The following is a 20,084-nucleotide window of genomic DNA, read 5'->3' as shown; positions in this document are numbered from 1 at the left end:
ATACCCCCGCCTATCAACATAGCATGAACAAATATAAGCAGTATTATGACAATCCAAAAAGCATACAAAATTTGAGTATGAAATTCCACTAGGGTAGCAAGTCCATCAATTATATAATTAACTTCCTTAAGTGTAGTAGATTATCAAATCCAGCCAACTAGGAGTAATTTACTCTAGCATGCATGCAAAACCAAGCGCACCTTATCAGCATTACTTCTAATTCCGCGTGGTTATTTATAGGTCTGTCGCGTGCCTTCCCGAACTTGATTTATAGATGTAAAGGAGTCCAAAAATTACGAATTCTCGGCACCTGTTTCCTATTTCACAGTAAAATAGGATTAGTATTGGAATTGGGGCGAAAAACTAGCAAATCTAGCAAAAAACAGGTGAAAATAGGGCATCCAAACGCTTGCACGCGTTGGTAGGCTCCCCCTACATGCTGGCACACGTGCGGGCAGTGGCATGCTTTGAGCCTCAGCGGATGCAGACCTACCCTTTAAATTTTCTGGGCGTGACACGTGGCATGCAAGGATTGGCAGTAAGATTCAGGTTGGTTCGCTTCACGGTGCGCAGGTCGGTTTCTGGTTGGGGTATTTGGGTTAGTAGTTGGACGCATGTTAGCACATGGCGTCGCAGGCGCGTTTCTCCACTGCGTGTTCTGTCCCTCTGGTTTCTAGACGCATCTCCCCCTTTCTGGCTGCTGCATGTCCATCGTCGATTGCCTGAATTCAACAATTTTCGAGGTTCTGGTCAAATCCCATATCAACCTATTTTTTTCACATATCAACTTTTTTATTTTTTATTTTTTTACTTAAAAAATAAGAGTAGCACGTGGTTTGATTATTTTAAGAAATACTCAGTAAGTAATCCCACTACTTGAGTCGGAAAATGTAATCACATACAATCATGTTTAGGATCTATCATTTTATAAAACATCATTTCATGGTCTTGGTCTCAACTTTTCAGACAAAATTGGATGTGTAGTATTTCTCTACTTTACGAACCACATAAGCGCTGAACCCCAGAGAACTTGTACACATAGTCCCTGGACATGACCTTCGACTAGCGTATACTCACACTACTAATATACCACCGAGGAAAATGTTTTTTTTTTTTTTTTTTTTTTTNAAATCTCAACATCAAGCACTCCACTCCATAATGCATGATTAAAAGAAAATTATGTATCATCAAAGAAACTAGAAAATTTGATTTAATAGTATATGTAACCTACTACATTATAGCCCTCGTTCTAAATAAGTCTTAATGTGGTTGTTTAATTATATCATATTGTTCATGTCACGTAATTAAATTAGTATTATAACATAGTAATAAGATGAAAATTAAATTATATAGAATACCATTCATATAAAAAGGTGCCATAATTTATAATATCATTCATATAAATAGGCATGTGTCAAAATTTTATTTCATGAACAATATTATATCTGATGTCAATAATATATATATATAGAATTAAAATAAGTGATACCAAAGATTTCAATCTTCTTATAGTTGATATGACTGTCTATCAGACGCGTTTTAAAAATTTTGAATGGAAGCTCGAAAGTAAAAATTAAAAAATGACAATATCTACTAGCTGTGGGCTTGAGCTATTACGAGAAAATAAAGTAGTCTTTGTTCTTAAAAACGGGAAGGAGAATTCTTAGAGAGAGGATAAAATGTAAAATCTTTACACCAAATGACATCCATTATTACACGTGTGAGAGTAAGCCCGGTCTTTAAATTGAGCTTAGTAGAGAAGAGATGCTCTGTAGCCATATCTATCTTTATCTTTGTAACTTGTTCTTCCAAGTAACTCAACGCCATGGCTCTCTATGGAAAGTTGGAGAACGATGTAAAAATCAAGGCTTCAGCTGAAAAGTTTCATGAAATACTTCATCAAAGACCTTACTATATGTCCAATATTTGTTCAGATAAAATACAAGACGTCGAGTTACAAGATGGTGAATGGGGCAAAGCTGGCACTATCCAAAATTGGCGCTACGTTCTTGGTTTGTTCATGAATCTCCTCCTCATTTTTTGAAAGTTTAACAATTTATTCAACAGTTTTTGAAATCAATATTAGATCGACATCATATTTAACGAACGTTTTGTGGATTAAACCTTTTAGATGGAAAGGTTCGTAAGGGAAAGAAGATAATTGAAATTGGTAGAGGGAGACCTTTTAGAGCTCTACAAGAACCTCAAAATTAAAGTCCAATGTATCCCAAAGGATGAGGGAAGTGTTATTCACTATGCTTTGGAATATGAAAAGCTGCATGAAGGAATTCCAGATTCACATAGTTTGCTTCAGCTTTGTGCTGATATTACCAAAGACATTGAGGCTCACCTTATGGGAAACAATAATGATGTTTGAGCTATTGCTTAAAGCATGGTGGTATTACTATATTATGGAATAATAATTGGCAATTACTATATATGTTGCTAATAACATTCATATTATGCCATCACGAGTGGGAGAATATTGTGGAGAAGTATTGTAATATGAATGTTTATATGCTTCCAATAAAATGGGAACCGAGTAAGGTCAGGTTAATAAAGAAGGTAAATAGGTTCAGGTCAGAAAATATCTATTCAGGAGAACATTTTCGGTTGATTTTTTCTTTCTCGTCTCATTAATCTTTCCTTAAACCCTGATTTAAACCTTCTAAAGAGAACCAAGTGAAAGAAAATAGTTCCGTCTTAGTAATCTTTCCTTAAACTTGACTTAAAAAAAACAAACAAACACCTACCTATTTAGGACCTCGTTCAATCAAAGAGATAATTGAGTAAAATTAGAGAGCCAAACTGCTTTACTTCGATCAAGAAAAATAGTTCAGGTTTTTGCTCGAGTGTTTCCTCCCCTAAACCTAACTCAAAAGGAGAAGAAATTGATGAGGAAAGGTTATGATTTGAATAATGATTGTGATCGGAACAATGAAGGTTTCGAACTTGTTCTCACACGTAAACTTAAAAATTGGTTTATTTTAGTTGTTGGAACTTAGTCTCTAAATTTTTTAAAATTTTTTGTTTTGGTTTTCAATCATTTAGAGTTAATTCGATCTAAGAACGGTTATGAATATACAAAATCTCTAAGTTTAAACTTCTGTGGTCAAAATGATTTCATCCCAAATAATTAAAACTCTCACAAGCCGAGTCATTTAGTCACCATGCCGAACAATTGAGTTGTCAAACCAAGTTGAGAGTACAGACCAAGTTGACAATTAAGCTACGACTGGAGTAACGACTTCCACATGTACGCAGAGTGTAGCTGACCGACTCGGGTTACCACACAAATTTCTAGGTCGACAAACGGGTTTCGAGTTGGGGCGTTATGCAGGATGGGGCACATGCGTCTTCTTGGGTTGTGAGTTGTTGAGCCGTTGGGTCGTGGATTGTGCGCACCTTGGGCTACCAAATTACCTCTTGGTTACGGGTCATCCAAATCGAGTCTGACACGACCTTCACTTCGTCTTCTACGTTTTACTACTCAAAATCGTAGCCCTAATTTCTTTCTCTTCTCCAACCAGTTTTTCAATGGCTATGAGCTCGATTCCATCATCGTTTACTCATACGACAACACTAAGAGTACTCCTAAGCACTTACGATACTGTACCCCACTAATATTCCAAAACGTAGTACATTTGTGACTCAAAACTCGTGGATTTGTGCTCATCACTCCCTCTCTGAAACCTCTTCGAACGAGTGTGTAAGTTGCAAAATGAGAACGAGAATGAGATGGGTGATTGAAAGTGTGAAGGTACAACAATTGAGAAGGAGACGTCGGTGGTTGAGTCCACAAAATCGACGACTAGTACTAGATCGTAACCATAACTACTGAGTAGTTACAACTCTTTCAAAGTAATTAAATATATTATTGATCCATAATTCACAATGACATAATTATTTCCCTCCAACATGTTTTATCTTCACTCACATGCATCTAAAAATTTTTTACAAGAGGTCAACCGAAACATGCTTAACCACAGAGTTCGTGTAATTGAGCCACCAAAAAAGTAATACTTTGTTCGTATAAGTAGCGACTCTCAATATTTTTAAGCATTTCTTGGCTATTTTATCCTCACGATCCCTCTCTTTCAGATATGGTCTCGATTCATTCATGTATCCTTCATTTACTTGGGTGTCACAAATAAAAATGTATTAAAACAGTAGGAAGTTTGAATTAATAATGCATAACCTACACTACATTATAACCTTAGCCTTAATTACGTCTTAATGTAGGTGTTTAATTGTGTCATATCCACCCCGGTGAGTTTCATCGTTCTTATTGGCACACAGTCTGGTGTCTGGCTCTGATACCATCTGTAACAACTCAAAGTTTTTAAAACGCGTCTGGTAGGGAGAGATTTACACATCCTTGTAAAGAATATTTTGTTCCCCTCTCTAACCGACGAGGGATCTCACATTTACAATTAGCTACCACGAAGACAAAAACTCCAAAGTTACCTTTTGAAATAATTTCAAAGTTCAAGGGTTAAAAATGTAACTTTTCGAGGAGTATTTGGTATTTTAACCTAATAATTATCGTCCTACTTCGATTAGAATTGGTAAACTAGTCTTAAGGGGGAAATGGACAAAAATGTAAAATCTTTACACCAAATGGCATCCATTATTACATCGTGTGTGATACTAAGCCCTCTCTTTAAATTAAGCGTAACAGAGGAGGGAAGCTTGGTAGCAATATCTATCTTTTATCTTAGTTAGGATACGATTTGAGTATCTTGTTCTTCCAAGTAACTCAACGCCATGACTCTCTATAGAAAGTTGGAGACTGATGTAGAAATTAAGGCTTCAGCTCAAAAGTTTCATGAAATAATTAATCGAAAACCTCATCACGTATCCAACGCCTCTTCAGATAAAATACGAAGCTGCGAGTTACATGAAGGTGAATGGGGCAAAGTTGGCACTATCCTCTATTGGCACTATGTTCATGGTTTGTTTATTTATATTCTTTCGATGAATCTCCCTTTTTATTGGCTAAATTATCTCATTTTTGTATGTTTGATCCATCAACTTTCAAAATTATTTTGTTTTTAGCTATAGATTCACTATTTCTATTCATATATATTTCTTTTCTTTAACTCATTAAAAACGAAGTTTTATAACGATTGTGTTTTTTGAAAAAAAAAAAAAAAAGAGAAGCTTACAAAAAAATTTGTGAGAAACGGAATACAACTTATAATCTACTAGCTTCCGAACGTCTAATTTTGTGTTGATCTTCATTAAATTTTGTTAGACACAACGACCCTCCATGTATCTCTATAACATTGTTCACTTTTGGAACAAATCTCATTGATTTAGTTTTTAGTTTCGTAAAAAATGACTTATACTAATTGAAAATTACTGCATGTACACCGAAACCCTAAATTTTAAAAAATATCGAATAAGTCAACGTTGAAATATCTATCAGAGACACATAATTAAAAATTTAAGAATCCAATAAACTTAAACTTAAGAGACCAGGATTATAATTTAACCATTTTGACTCGAACCAATATGGCATAGATGAGAAGGATTGTGTGGCGAAGAGCGTAACCGAAGATGTCGATGAGGAGAACAATTCACTCACTTGGAATGTGGTTGAGGGAGACCATTTAAAGCACAACAAGAGCTTCAAAATTAAAATCCAATGTATCCCAAAGGATAAGGGAAGTGTGATTCGCTTTACTTTGGAATATGAAAAGCTGCATGAAAAAAATCCAGATTCACATAGTTTTCTGCAGCTTTGTGTTGATATTGCCAAAGACATTGATGCTTACCTCATGGGAGACAATAATGAAGGCTCATTTATAACCAAGGCATGACCAACAAACCATTCATAGCTCTTGGGTGGTGCTATTACTATGCTATGTTATGGAATAATCTTAGTTTTATACTTAAATAAACATATTGCGTCGTGATTTAGCCTGTTCTATGTCACCACCTTTGTGAAATACTATAGTATATATAGATCTTTATATGCTTCTAATAAAATGGGAATAAAGTTTGTAATAATCGTTAATGTTGTGCATTGTGTTTGAGCATTCCTTTTTGTTGGATGGACAAGCGTAACCGTTCATTTTTTGAAATTCTCGAATAAATCATTACTAATGATGTGAAACAAAATGAACTCGTTAATTTCAATAATTTAAAATCATGCATTTCACTTATATAGGATTTGAAACATTTTAAAAAATATTCAATTACACGATGCTTTGAAAATTAATCATGTACGTATCAAAGTAGGAAGGAATATGATTCATTACATGCAAGCTCGTGTAAATGAAGAATAACGTGAATGAATATAAAAGTATTTAGTAAGTAATCTACATGTACGTTCTTAATTTGTTTTTAAGTCTCATGTTATTCGTCTATATTATAGAAATTATATCCAATTACTCACTTAAGATTTACAAATTTGAGGAATAGAAACTCGACTCAGAACGAAATTGTTTTTTTGGCTTTCGAGAAAACTACACTCGTTTATCCTTTAAATTAACCTCAAAATCTTATGTTTTACTAACATTTAGGAAGGAAATAGTTAGGGATTCATGGTAGGCTCTCACATGTGACTGATATGTTGTAATGACTCTATTTTTCTATTAAAAATAAGGTATCTATTGCATGCATGTCATGTCTACTACGTTCGAAAAAATTCATTAAAAAGATTTCATAAACGATGCCATGGACTCATACCTTTATAATAAATTCATTAAAAGAATAAATTGGAAAATTATTAACATGAATTTAAATAAAATAAAGAAAAATAAAGTAATGCCCTAATCTAACTCAAGAACCACAAAAGCAACATGAATGCATTTACCCTAGCTTTGGTCTCACGGTTGTCATCACGACCTCATCATCTACACAAGAGTGCCTTACTTTTACCTGAAAATTAAGAGTAGCACATGGTTTGAGTGCTTTAAAAAATACTCAATAAGTAACCCCACTGTTGGAGTCGAAAAATGCGATCACATGCAATATCGTGGGACCTATCATTTCATAAAAACATCATGACATGACCTTGGACTCCGCTTTCTAGTCCAAAAAAGATTGGATGTGACATTTGAGTAAAGGAGAGGTACATAAATAAACTGAGATCACATTTGAATGAGAGTGATTATGAGGATATGATGACTAAGAAAGGTTAAAGGAAATGAAAGATACTACTCATACCAACAAGGTACACCTTTCTTTTCGATGACTCAATCATAAGAATTCCATTGTTAAGCATGTTTTACTTGGAGCAATTCTATGTTGGATGATCTACTAGACACTCTTAGGAATTTTCATAGGATGCATGTGCGTGAAGACAAAACATGTTAGAATGACTCGTGTTGGTTTGTGGAGATAGTGTTCACTCTTTAAAAGTGAAGAATAGTTTTCACTCTAAGGAATAATCTCTACTCTTAAGAAGCAAGGAGTAGCATGACTAATTGGGCTAGCACACGCTCATACTATCGAACATTATGGAGGGAAAGAACCCGCATAATATCTTAGTTAACCTAAGCTGGAGTTACTATCTTATCCTTGGTGCTAATTTAAAACTAGCTTGGGAGAACGAGTAAACCTATACAGGCCCATAGTATTTAGTTAGAATATGTTAAAGGGTTTAGTCCACCTCTGGGTCTCAAATAGTTATCTTATTTAACTTAACACACTCTAAATTGATGAAACAATGACTATACTCACCTCAATTGCATCTGATAACTAAAAAAAAAAAAACAGTTCTAGAATGGTCTAAAATGGTTAAATAGAGTCGTAAGATTCGGATTAGGTCATGGATTGGGTCGTGGGTTAGGTCACTAGATTGGGTTGGTACACGTCTAGAAGTCGGGTCATTGGATACCGATTAGGTTATGGACATGGAAGTCATTAAAAGCAAGAATGAATACTTCAATAATTTATTGGGAAACATTATTGATGAGGTGGGATTTGTTACATGAACAATGGGTAGCTTTATTTATTAGAAAATAAATAAAATACATTCATAATTATGTAAAAAAAAAAAAAATCATTTTGAAAATAATGATCCATTCGAACTAACTTATATTTATATTTGAAGACCTTTTTTTCATACATATTAGAGGATTTTTCAAAATTAGATTTTTTAATTGGGTCGGTATGGCTTAGTTAAGAATCCGTGAACAACTAAATTAATAAAAATATCATTAAATTTTGCACTCTGTTTCAATATCTCAATTTAAAAACTCCATTCAGCATCTCAAATACTCTGATAATTTAATTTGTGAGTTTACCCGTTTTCAACGTCAAAGAAGCTAACATTATATCAATAAAAAAGGGTTTAACTTCATAATACAAGATTAAAAGATAATTAAGTATGAAGAAGAGAAAATAAAAAGTTTGAATTAATAATGTATAACCTAACCCATGCCTTAATTAAGGGTTGTAGTGGTTGTTTTATTACATCATATCATTCAAACCCACTTAATGAAATAAGTATTATTAGAGAATAATAATGATAAGATTAAACTATACCAATATCCTTTAGAGTAAGCCTTCTCAGGGGTGAGACTAAGCCTTCTCTTTAAATTGAGCTTAGTAGTGGAAAGAAGGTTGGTAGCAATATCTATCTTAGTAACTCAACGTCATGGCTCTTTATGGAAAGTTAGAGATTGATGTAGAAATTAAGGCTTCAGCTGAGAAGTTTCACGAAATACTTCATCAAAAGCCTCACCATATGTCGAAGGCCTCTTCAGATAAAATACAAAGCTGCGAGTTACATGAAGGCGAATGGGGCAAAGTTGGCTCGATTCTCTATTTCACTTACGTACATGGTTTGTTCATTAATATTCGATCTCTTCCAATCTTCCACCTTTTTTTATCTTTTATCGATTAAATTATAAGTTCAATCTCTAAACTTTAAAATTTGTGTTTACTAGATTGATGACCCTTTTGATTTACATGTTATATTTAATGAACGTTTTGTGGATTAAACCCGTATAGATGGTAAGGTTTCTGTGGCAAAGGACGTTATAGAAGCGGTTGACGAGGAGAACAATTCATTCACATGGAAAGTGTTAGAGGGAGACCTTTTAGAGTACTACAAGAGCTTCAGAATTAGAGTCCAATCTATCCCAAAGGATGAGGGAAGTGTGATTCACTTTACTTTGGAATATGAAAAGCTGCATGAAGGAATTCCAGATTCTCATAGTTTGCTTCAGCTTTGTGCTGATGTCTCCAAAGACATTGAGGCTTACCTTATGGGAAACAATAATGAAGGTTCATTTATAGCCAAGGCATGACCAACGAACCTCTCCCGCCACCCATAGCTAAGGTGGTGGTATTACTATACTATGGAATAATAATTGGCAATTACCATGTTTCTAATGGGTGTTTTATACTTAAATAATGCTGTGATTTAGCTTGTTCTGTGCCACCATGCCACCATTAGTTGGAGACAAGTGTTGTGAAATGTTATAATCTTTGTATGCTTTCTAATAAAATAGAATAAAGTTTGTGTCTTGGTGCAATAATTGAATGTCGCAGTGACTCAACTTCATTAATCGAATATTAATTTTCATTGGTTGGAGTAAAGTTTCCAAAAGCTCTAACCATGTATCACAATGGAGTGATCCATGTTCAAGATTCGAGTCAGTTTTTGGAATTCGGATACGGTATCTGATAACCCCGACATTTTCCTGCGACATGGTCACGTTATCTACTTCTTGCTTCTTAAGAGTAAAGACTATCCACATTATCTACTTCTTGCTTCTTAAGAGTAAAGACTATCCACACAGACTAACTCGAGTCATTCAAATATGTTTTGACCTCACTCACGTGCATCTTAGGAAAATTCTTCGAAGATCGTCTAACTATGAAGTTTTTATGATCGAGCCATCGATATAGGTAGTAACTTTCAATTGTTTTAAGTTTTTTTTTAACTATCTTATCCTCAGGATTATTCTCATTTAGATATGGTCTCAGTTCATTCATATAGTACTTTATTACTCGAGTATCACACTCGAATAGTTGAAACATTCCGTCAATGAATTATTTGACCTACATGTTACAAATATATCTTTACTTTTCTCATTTTCTCCTCTTCCCCACAATTTCTTCCCTTTTATCTGCTCGTTTACTTTATAAATAACTTCCCAAGTGAGCTTACTATTGGGGTATTTTGAGACTAAGTTGGATGCATTGTATGATGTATAATTAACACGTATTTGTGGCTTATCTACGTGTTATTACATGTATTATGATATGCTTATAAAATTTTTATGATGCTGTGTACTTTTAATATATTGATCTATACATGTTATTATACGATGTTCACGTTATGCTCTATGAGACACTTGATGACCCATGTACGATAAGTATGAATAATATGCAATGTACATGTATGTATGCATCGTAGAGAAATTATATCATGAAATGTACGGAAATATCATGTGTATCATGACCATGTACTATAATTTGAAATGTAGGATCTCAGGCAAAGTCACAAACACAGGTTACTTCTTCGTTATGTTATATATGGATGCGTTCACCATGATATGATATGCACTTCTTTCTTTCGGTTGATTTTCAATAGAGTAAGCGTTCATTACCTTGTAGTCAGGCCTAGGGAATACGTATACGATGTTATTTAGTGGATTCATGTGTGCAAGCATGAACCATGTGAAGAGACTACTTTGTATCCAACTATACCCGTAAAAGAAAGTAGGACTCAATGAATAGTCAAGAAAAGTAGGTCTCACTATGAACCATGAACCATGAACCATGTTGCATGTAATTGAATTCTCGATTCCAACCATGGAGTAACGAAATATTTTTAAATATTTGAAATACTTTTAACATTTTTTTAAGGTAAAAGTTACAATACCAGATAACGACGTCAATTAAGAAGGCCATGAAATCAAGTCTCGGTATTAAAAGCATACAAACATTCAACTCGATCGTGATGGCATAGAACACGTTAAATCACGACATAATATGTTTATTAAAGTATAGAACTATCATTAACGACATAGTAATAGCCAATAATTATTCCATAGCATAGTAATAGCATCACCCTGGCAATAGAGAGACTTGTTGTTCATGCCTTAACACTTACAAACGAACCTTCATTAGTGTCTCCCATAAGGTGAGCATCAATGTCTTTGGCGATACCAGCACAAAGCTGCAGAAAAGTGTGTGGATCTGGAATTTGTTCATGCAGCCTTTCATATTCCAATGTATAGCGAATCACACTTCCCTTATCCTTTGGGATACATTGGATCTTCATCTTGAAGCTCTTGTAGGACTTTACAAGGTCTCCCTCCAACACTTTCCAAGTGAGTGAATTGTTCTTCTCATCAACATCTTCGGTTATGGTCTTGGCCACACAATCCTTCCCATCTATGCAATATTGATTCTTAAACTTTCCTCTTTGATAGATATCTAAATGATTAGCTTGGTGTGTTTATGTAATAGCCAAGATCATTGTTAGTAAATATTGTCCGTTTTGGCCCGTTACGTGTTGCTGTCAATCTCATGATATTAAAATATGGAGAGGGTCTAACCCTACTTCGATCAGTGTCTTGCACTGTTTGGTGGCCGGCTCTGATGCCATTTATAACGTGTCAAAGTGGACAATATTTGCTAGCATTGGGCTTGAGCTATTATAATTGATATCATAGCTAGACACCAGACAGTGTGTAGTGAGGATGTTGGGCCACCAAGAGGGTGGATTGTGAGGTCAGACATCGGTTGGAGAGGGAAAAGAAACATTCCTTACAAGGGTGTGAAAACCTCTCATTAACATACGTGTTTAAAAATTGTGAGACTGACGGTGATACGTAACGTGCCAAAACAGACAATATCTGCTAACGATAGGCTTAGACTATTACCGTTTAATAGGTTCTTGATCTATTTGATGTTCCTTAAAATTCACGATTTTACTATAAAACATAAAATTGAAAGTTTATGGTTCGATTAGATATAAAATTTAATTTTATATATATTGAGAACGTAAACAAAATTTTACCAATGAGACATTATTTTTATGAAACTAAAAACTAAATCAACAAAACTTAGTTCTAAAAGTGGATAATGTTATAGATATACCTCAATAATTATTGTCTCTATCATTTAGTTTTCTTAAAAAATTTAGAATATCTTAATCCACACAAAACTAAAACAAAATAATTCAAAATAATTTTGAAAGTTCATGAATCAAATATATAAAATTGAGATAATTTAACCAATAAAAAGTTGAGATTCATAGAGAGAAAAAATATAAATAAACTAACCATGTACGTAATGCCAATAGAGTATAGTGTCAAGTTTGCCCCATTCATCTTCACGTAATTCGCAACCTTGTATTTTATCTGAAGAGATTTTAGATATATGGTGAGGTTTTTGATGAATTATTTCGTGAAACTTTTTTGCTGAACCCCTAATTTCAACATCGATCTCCAACTTTCTATAGAGAGCCATGGCGTTGAGTTACTTCGAAGAGCAAATTACAAAGATAAAAGATTGATATTGCTACCAATTGAGCATCTCTCCACTACTAAGCTCCATTTAAAGAGAAGGCTTAGTGTCACACATGATGCAATAATGGATACCATAAAGGTTAGTCTCAAGGATATTGGTATAGTTTAATCTTATCATTATTATTCTATAATAATACTTATTTGATTACGTGGGTTTGAATGATATGATGTAATAAAACAACCACTGCAAACCTTAATTAAGGCAGGGGTTAGGTTAAACGTTATTAACTCAAACTTTCTAGTTTCTTTGACTTTGATGATCCCATAAATTTATAAATTAAATTATCAAAATATTTGAGATTGTTGAGCGTCACGGTCATGCTCGTCTAGGGTTTGTTGTCCATGGCTGTATGTCCATGTCACGTTAAACTCTTTATTTGTTTTCATATTGTATTACATTACTATTGTATTTTCTATTTGTATGACTATTCAACGAAATCATGTCTAGGTCTGCCAGACCTGAATCGCCCCAAAATGTATTATAGGGGATGCGACAGTCGTAAACTCCTCTCACCTAAATTTTGTATAACCGTTCAACAAAATCACGTCTAGGCTTATCAGACCTAAATCACCCCAAAATGTACTATAAGAAGATGCGACTAGTTGTCAAATTCTCTTACTCGAGTTATATGATATTCTTCTTATAGTCTTATCGCTTAATTTTGCTTTTGAGCTCTCTCTCAAAATGATTTTTTTTTTACATAATTATGAATGTATTTTATTTATTTTCTAATAAATAAAGCTACCCATTGTTCATGTAACAAATCCCACCTCATCAATAATGTTTCCCAATAAATTATTGAAGTATTCATTCTTGCTCTTAATGACTTCCATTCCCATAGCCCAATCGGTTGCCAATGACCCAACTTCTAGACCTGCACCAACCCAATCTAGTGACCTAACCCACGACCCAATCCATGACCTAATCCGAACCATATGACTCTATCTAACCCTTTTGGATCATTCTAGAACTATTTTTTAAAGTTATCACATGCAATTGAGGTGAGTATAGCCATTGTTTTGGCAACGTTTCATTATAAAAAAAAATAATCGCGCTAGTCGCTGAAGGACACGAAAATTCTGGTAACCGCTTTGTCTTTACTCACATGTATTCTAAGAAAACTCATAGGAGCACCGAATATAAAATTGCTACCAAGTAAAGCACGATTAACATGAAGTTCTTATGATTGAGTCAGAGACAATAAAGGTGCACCTTGTTGCTATGAGTAGGACTTTCATTTCCTTTAAGCCTTACTTGGTCATCCTATCATCATGATCGTTCTCATTCAGATGCGATCTCGGTTCATTTATGTAGCCCTCCTTTATTCGAGTGTCACATCCAACCTTTTTTGGACTGGAAAGCGAAGTCCAAGGCCATACCATGATGTTTTTATGAAATGATAGGTCTCACCATATTACATATGATCACATTTTCTGACCCCAACAATAGGATTACTTAGTATTTTTTAAAGCACTCTTGTATAGTTGATGACGTCGTGATGACAATCATGAGACTGAAGCTAGGGTAAATACACTCATGTTGCTTTTGTGGCCCTCGGGTTAGATCAAGGCATTACTTTATTTTCTTTATTTTATTTAAATTCACGTTATTTTTTTTTCGCCTAATTGTTTTAATGAATTTATTATGAATGTATAAGTCCATAGCATCGTTTATGAAATATTTTAAATGAATTTTTTCGCACGTAGTACACATGTCATGCATGCAATAAATACCTTATTTTTAATAGAAAAATAGAGTCACAACAAGAGATCTCTCATATGTTATTGATTATGAACCACTGCCCTTAAGGGAACATAAGAGTTTTGTGAAACGACCGAAATTTTGCTAGTGAAGACATTATGTAACAAGAAAATCACCTCGGTCAAAGTATTATAGAGAAATCACCGAACTGTTGCCTAAAATTGAGATAAAGATCAGTTACCTCAAATTGTTTCAGAACTAAAAACTTTCGAGAACAAATTTTTTTTTATTGGTTATTAGTCGTATGAAAGTACGATATCAATAGTAAGTGGATAAGAGCCTACAATGAATCCCAACTATTTCCTTTCTAAATGTTAGTAAAACATAAGATTTCGAGGGTTTAAACCAAGTTTTGAGGTCAATTTAAAGCAAAAACGAGTGTTGAAGGATAAAAGTTTTATGGAAAGCCAAGAGTTAATATATGTACTCGCTCGAGTTTCTATTCCGTTAAGTCGTGAGAATCTATAGTGAGTGGTTGGTCATGATTGACATGAGACTTAAAAACGAATTAAGAACTTACAAGTAGACGATGTACTAAGTTTTTTTATATTCATTCATGATATTCTTCATTTTTAGATAAAACATGAGTTGCATGGTCGAGACCCATAAGAACCATATAAAGATCTATATTACAGTGATCGTGACGGTGACATAGAACAGGCTAAATCACGGCATGATATGTTTATTTAAGTATAAACACTAATTAGCAACATAGTAATAGCCAATTATTATTCCATTGCATAGTAATAGCACCACCCAAGAGCTATGGATGGTTTGTTGCTCATGCCTTGGCTATAAATGAACCTTCATTATTGTCTCCCATAAGGTAAGCATCAATGTCTTTGGCGACATCAACACAAAGCTGAAGAAGAGTGTGTGGATCTGGAATTCCTTCATGCAGCTTTTCATATTCCAAAGTATAGCGAATAACACTTCCCTTATCCTTTGGGATACATTGGATTTTCATCTTGAAGCTCTTGTAGGACTTCTCAAGGTCTCCCTCCAACATTGTCCAAGTGAATGAATTGTTCTCCTCATCGACATCTTCGGTTACGCTCTTTGTCACATAATCCTTCCCATCTATGCGATATTCATTTGAGTTTAATGAATGTTTAATATGTTAAAAAAATTTCAATTTTCTATCTAATAAATCTTCAACTTTAAAAAATATTTAATAAATTCTTGAACTTTTAATTATGTGGCTATGATAGATATCTGAATGTTTAATTTTGTGTGTTTATGTAAAGTCCAAACCCACCGCTAGAACATATTGTTCGCTTTGGCTCGTTAAGTATCATTGTTAGCCTCATGGTTTTAAAATGCGTCTATTATGGAGAGAGTCTAGTCCTACTCCGACCAATGCCTTGCACCGCCGAGGATCGACTTTGATACCATTCGTAACAAGCCAAAGCGAACATTATTTTATAGGAGTAGACTTAAGTTGTTACAAATGGTATCAAAGCCATACATCAGTCAATATAACAGCAAGGACGCTGGCCCCCAAGGGGGTGGATTGTGAGAACACACATCGGTTAGAGAGGGGAACTAAACATTTTTTAGAAGGGTGTTACCTCTCCCTAATAGACGCGTTTTAAAACCGTAAGATTGACAACGATACATAAAAGGTCAAAATAGACAATATCTATTAGCGGTGGGATTGAACGGTTACAGTTTAATAGGTTCTTGACCTATTCAATATTTTTCAAGTTTACCATTTAGCTACAAAACATAAATTTTTAATTTATGTTCCATTAGACATAGAATTTAATTTTACCTAAATCAACCAGACTTATTTTCAAAATTGGACGATGGAAAGTCGTGGTCTCTAACAATAGTTTTCTTACAAAATTTAGAATATTTTAATCCACACAAAATTAAAAACTATAGATTATAATTTATACCTCGTTTCTCACAAATTTTTGGTAAGCTTTTCATATTTTTTTTTAAAAACACAACAAATCAAATGGTTTTAAAACTTCGTGAATCTAGACTTAAAAACAAAAGAATTTTGAAACTTCATCATCAAATATACAAAATTGAGATAATTTAACCAATAATAATAATAAAAAAAAATCATGAACTAACCATAAACGTTGTGCCAATAGAGGATACTGCCAACTTTGCCCCATTCGCCTTCGTGTAATTCACACCCTTTTACTTTATCTGAAGAGGCTTTGGATATATGGTGAGGTTTTTTATGATTTATTTCATGAATTTTTTCCGCCGAAGCCTTAATTTCTACATCAGTCTCCAACTTTCCATAGAGAGCCATGACGTTGAGTTACTTGGAAGAACAAGCTGCTCGAATTGTAACCAACCAGCGTGAATATGGTTTCCACCAGACAAACGTAACGCTTTAGCTAGTACAAGAAGATAGATATTGCTACCAAGCTTCTCTCCTCAACTCAATTTTAAGAGAGGGCTTAGTCTCCCACGTGATGTAATTTAGAAAAGATAAAGATCATCTGCTTTAATTTACATGAATGATATTGTAAATGATGAAATATATATGTTTTAATATTTATACATCAATTCTCGTGTCAATTTTTATTCATTGTGTGTTAATAGAAAGATCGGTGATTGTATTTTTTGAACAATTTCAAAATCTTCGAGTTAAAATGAAAATTTCAACGTACATGAATGCATATAGTTTAAACGTATCCAATGAGGTATTTTGTATAATTTAATTTTATTATTATTATTATGGTGTAATACTAATTTAATTATGTGGGTATGAAGGATATGATATAATTAAACAATTACTTTAAGACTTCATTAAGGCTAAGGTTATAATGTAGTAGGTTATACATTATTAGTTCAAACTATTTGGTACATAATTCTCTTAACGATGCATTATTGATTTTTTAAAAAATATATTTTTGTTCTTATTTCAAAGATTTCATGAATGTATAATGTAACGATTCTACTCATGCATGACTTAATACATTTTTACTTGGAAACCCAAATAAATGAGGGGTATATAAATGAATCGAGATTACATCTCAATGAGAGCGTTCTTTTGGATAGGATAGCTAAGAAATGCTTAAACGTACTGAAAGTCACTATCCATAATAAAAAAGTATTAACTTCCTTTCGGTGGTTGAATTATAAAAACTCTATAGTTAAGAGTGTTCTACCCGGAATAATTTTATGTTGGATGACCTCTTATAAGTTTTTGAACGTGAATGATGATAAAAAAAATGTTGGAAGGATTTTTTTTTTTAATTTTTTAATTTTTTTTACATAATTATCTACTTTGAATTTTGCAATTCTAATTGAATTAGAGGGAAATAATTGTTATCGTATAATAGGATTTAATTATGTCATTGTGAATTATGGATCAATAATATATTTAATTATTTTGGTAGAGTCGTAGCTATTCAACAATTATGATTTTATAAAAAATAAAATCGAATCTCGTTCGAAATCGCGAGATTCCTGGTGACCTGTCGATTTTGTAGACTCAATGTTACGATCCAATGTTATAGGCTTCAAAAAATTGGACCATGACTAAAAAGACGAAAGTGAAAGCAAATAAAAATAAAATAAAAGAAAAATAGAATAAAAGATAACAATCCAATAAAAAAAAAAAAAAAAAAAAAAAAAAAAAAAAAAAAAAAAAAAAAAAAAAAAAAAAAAAAAAAAAAAAGAGAATTCTATTATTTCAAATATTATAAAGGGAATACACAAATATAAAAGAAAATACAAAAGTCTCTTAAAAATATAAAAATGGCGTACAACTCTCGAACGCTCATCCACCTCGACTGGCAACCTACAAACACTTGAAAAGGAAAGAAAAACAGGGATGAGTATAAAAGTTATACTTAGTAAGCCACCTACTTTTGGGCTCTCATCGCATTCCAAGGCGGCAACAGATTCCTACCGGCTTCTCATTACAATTCATTTGATAACCTTATTAGTTGATGAAACCGTAGAGGCTATAGGAGTCCGATTCTAGTCTTATTCCCTTGGGGCTATTCTAGTCTTAGTCTTTTTATTTTAAACCCTGAGAGTTCCTTATGCCGAACTATGAATGACGGGTGTTCCTCTACGAGGCACTACCTCATGCATAGTTTTGTGAGACTATATGGAGTCTTACCTAGGAAGTGAGCTGAAACCTCCTTGGTTCACAAAGTCACCCTCATTGGGGTGCAACCCCTCCCTTATTCCCGGTAGCTAATGGGTTGTACGAATTCGGTCTATCGTTTCTCATACGAAACAACAAGGTTCAGTACGGTTTTGATTAGAAACCCCTGTTCCCTCGCAAAGTTGTTGACACCGTCACACATCTTGCAGCCTAAGGACAACTCTAAAGGTAGTTCGTAAGCCATGGTCATCTTTTAGGCTCCTAAGAGAAAGATCAAGTCTAAATTAGGTAAATAGTCAACTCTTACATGATACTAGTTCATTAGAATTAACTCAGTAAGCACACAATAACTATCAATGATACATAATCCATGCAAAATAAACATATATGCTCAACGGGGCAATAACATCCATCAAGCACCCAAAGCGCAGATCACAAATTCTCATCCTCCTTTTTGCATGAATTAAACACATATATACAACAGAACCATAAAACATACCAGCATTCGATACATCATTGTTAAGAATAAGAAACATAAGTGAGATTGAAAGTTCGTATTTATTAATGTTCACAGTCTTTAAATAGGATACAATCTACCAACTAAAGAAAATATAATACTAACCAAACAGTGACAATAAGATAAAATATACCACCAACCAAATCTAAAGAATCATAAAGGATTACATCTATATAAAATATATTGCATAACTAACCTTTTATCTTAAATCAAATTTCACAATAATGACGCTTCCATATTCCTAATTCTCTAATCACCTAGGTTCATTTCATGGTAAAACTATCCTCCTAAGGTAATTATTTTAGCATGCATGGCGACTCAGTGGCTCAGCTCAGTTTTCAACTTGGTACTGTACTCTCAGCTCGGTTTAACGGCTCAACAATTTGGCATGACGACTCAGTGGGTCGACTCGTAAGAATTTTAATCATTTAGAATGAAATAATTTTGATCTAGGGAATTTAAGCATTTGTGATATATTGGTTAGAACCCAAACAAAAACAACTTTAAGTTAAAAATTCAGAAGTTAGAACCATCAAAATAAATTAACCTTTTTAAGTTATGATATCAGAACAAGATAAGAAACAAAAACGTTTATGCAGACGAGTAAATCATCGCTCAAACATAGTACATAATATTAACACAAACTTTATTCCCATTTTATTAGAAGCATATAAACATTCAAATTATAATATTTCTCCACAATATTTTCCCACTCATGATGACATAGAACATAGTAATAGCCAATTATTATTCCATAATATAGTAATACCACCATGCCTCAAGCAATGGCTCAAACATCATTATTGTTTCCCATAAGGTGAGCCTCAATGTCTTTGGTGACCTCAGCACAAAGCTGAAGCAAACTATGTGAATCTGGAATTCCTTCATGCAGCTTTTCATATTCCAAAGCATAGTGAATAACACTTCCCTCATCCTTTGGGATACATTGGACTTTAATTTTGAGGTTCTTGTAGAGCTCTAAAAGGTCTCCCTCTACCAGTTTCCATGTGAATGAATTCTTCTCCTCATCAACATCTTCAATTACCTTCTTTGCCTTATGAACCTTTCCATCTAAAAGGTTTAATCACAAAACGTTCATTAAATATGATATCGATGTAATATTGATTTCAAAAAAATGTTGAATAAACAGCATAAAATTAGAAGTTCGAGAATTATATATACTTTTAATCAATAAAGATAAAAAAAAAAAAAAAA

The 20,084-nt window shown here is 33.5% G+C and overlaps 5 protein-coding genes across 5 annotated transcripts in view; 2 read left to right on the top strand and 3 right to left on the bottom strand.

Moving 5' to 3' along the window:
* The first annotated feature begins 4,694 nt into the window (after positions 1–4,694).
* LOC111791406 (MLP-like protein 43) lies at positions 4,695–6,025 on the top strand. The gene is made up of 2 exons (XM_023672731.1): positions 4,695–4,954; positions 5,527–6,025. The coding sequence occupies exons 1-2, from the start codon at positions 4,768–4,770 to the stop codon at positions 5,823–5,825; spliced, it is 486 nt and encodes a 161-aa protein (XP_023528499.1). The 5' UTR covers positions 4,695–4,767; the 3' UTR covers positions 5,826–6,025.
* A 2,554-nt stretch (positions 6,026–8,579) lies between these two features.
* LOC111791389 (MLP-like protein 43) lies at positions 8,580–9,497 on the top strand. Its single transcript, XM_023672710.1, has 2 exons — positions 8,580–8,798; positions 8,968–9,497. Exons 1-2 carry the CDS (start codon positions 8,612–8,614, stop codon positions 9,264–9,266), a joined length of 486 nt encoding a protein of 161 aa, XP_023528478.1. The 5' UTR covers positions 8,580–8,611; the 3' UTR covers positions 9,267–9,497.
* A 1,370-nt stretch (positions 9,498–10,867) lies between these two features.
* Positions 10,868–12,512, bottom strand: LOC111791533 (MLP-like protein 43). Its single transcript, XM_023672917.1, has 2 exons — positions 12,258–12,512; positions 10,868–11,364 (listed from the first exon to the last, which is right to left on the bottom strand). The coding sequence occupies exons 1-2, from the start codon at positions 12,442–12,444 to the stop codon at positions 11,063–11,065; spliced, it is 489 nt and encodes a 162-aa protein (XP_023528685.1). The 5' UTR covers positions 12,445–12,512; the 3' UTR covers positions 10,868–11,062.
* Positions 12,513–14,797: 2,285 nt separating this feature from the next.
* On the bottom strand, positions 14,798–16,584 carry LOC111791564 (MLP-like protein 43). Its single transcript, XM_023672952.1, has 2 exons — positions 16,351–16,584; positions 14,798–15,345 (listed from the first exon to the last, which is right to left on the bottom strand). Exons 1-2 carry the CDS (start codon positions 16,535–16,537, stop codon positions 15,047–15,049), a joined length of 486 nt encoding a protein of 161 aa, XP_023528720.1. The 5' UTR covers positions 16,538–16,584; the 3' UTR covers positions 14,798–15,046.
* A 2,919-nt stretch (positions 16,585–19,503) lies between these two features.
* The window catches only part of LOC111789732 (MLP-like protein 43), a 3,693-nt gene continuing 3,112 nt past the window's right edge, over positions 19,504–20,084 (bottom strand). Inside the window, exon 2 of the mRNA XM_023670404.1 lies at positions 19,504–19,940. Coding sequence (XP_023526172.1) covers positions 19,660–19,940 — 281 coding nt within the window. The 3' untranslated portion in view covers positions 19,504–19,659. The remainder of the gene's footprint in view (positions 19,941–20,084) is intronic.

The sequence above is a fragment of the Cucurbita pepo genome, chromosome LG03 (assembly GCF_002806865.2).
Source record: "Cucurbita pepo subsp. pepo cultivar mu-cu-16 chromosome LG03, ASM280686v2, whole genome shotgun sequence".
Classification (NCBI taxonomy): Eukaryota; Viridiplantae; Streptophyta; class Magnoliopsida; order Cucurbitales; family Cucurbitaceae; genus Cucurbita; species Cucurbita pepo.
Note: the sequence above shows the minus strand (reverse complement) of the source record. Positions and strands in the feature narration are given on the sequence as shown.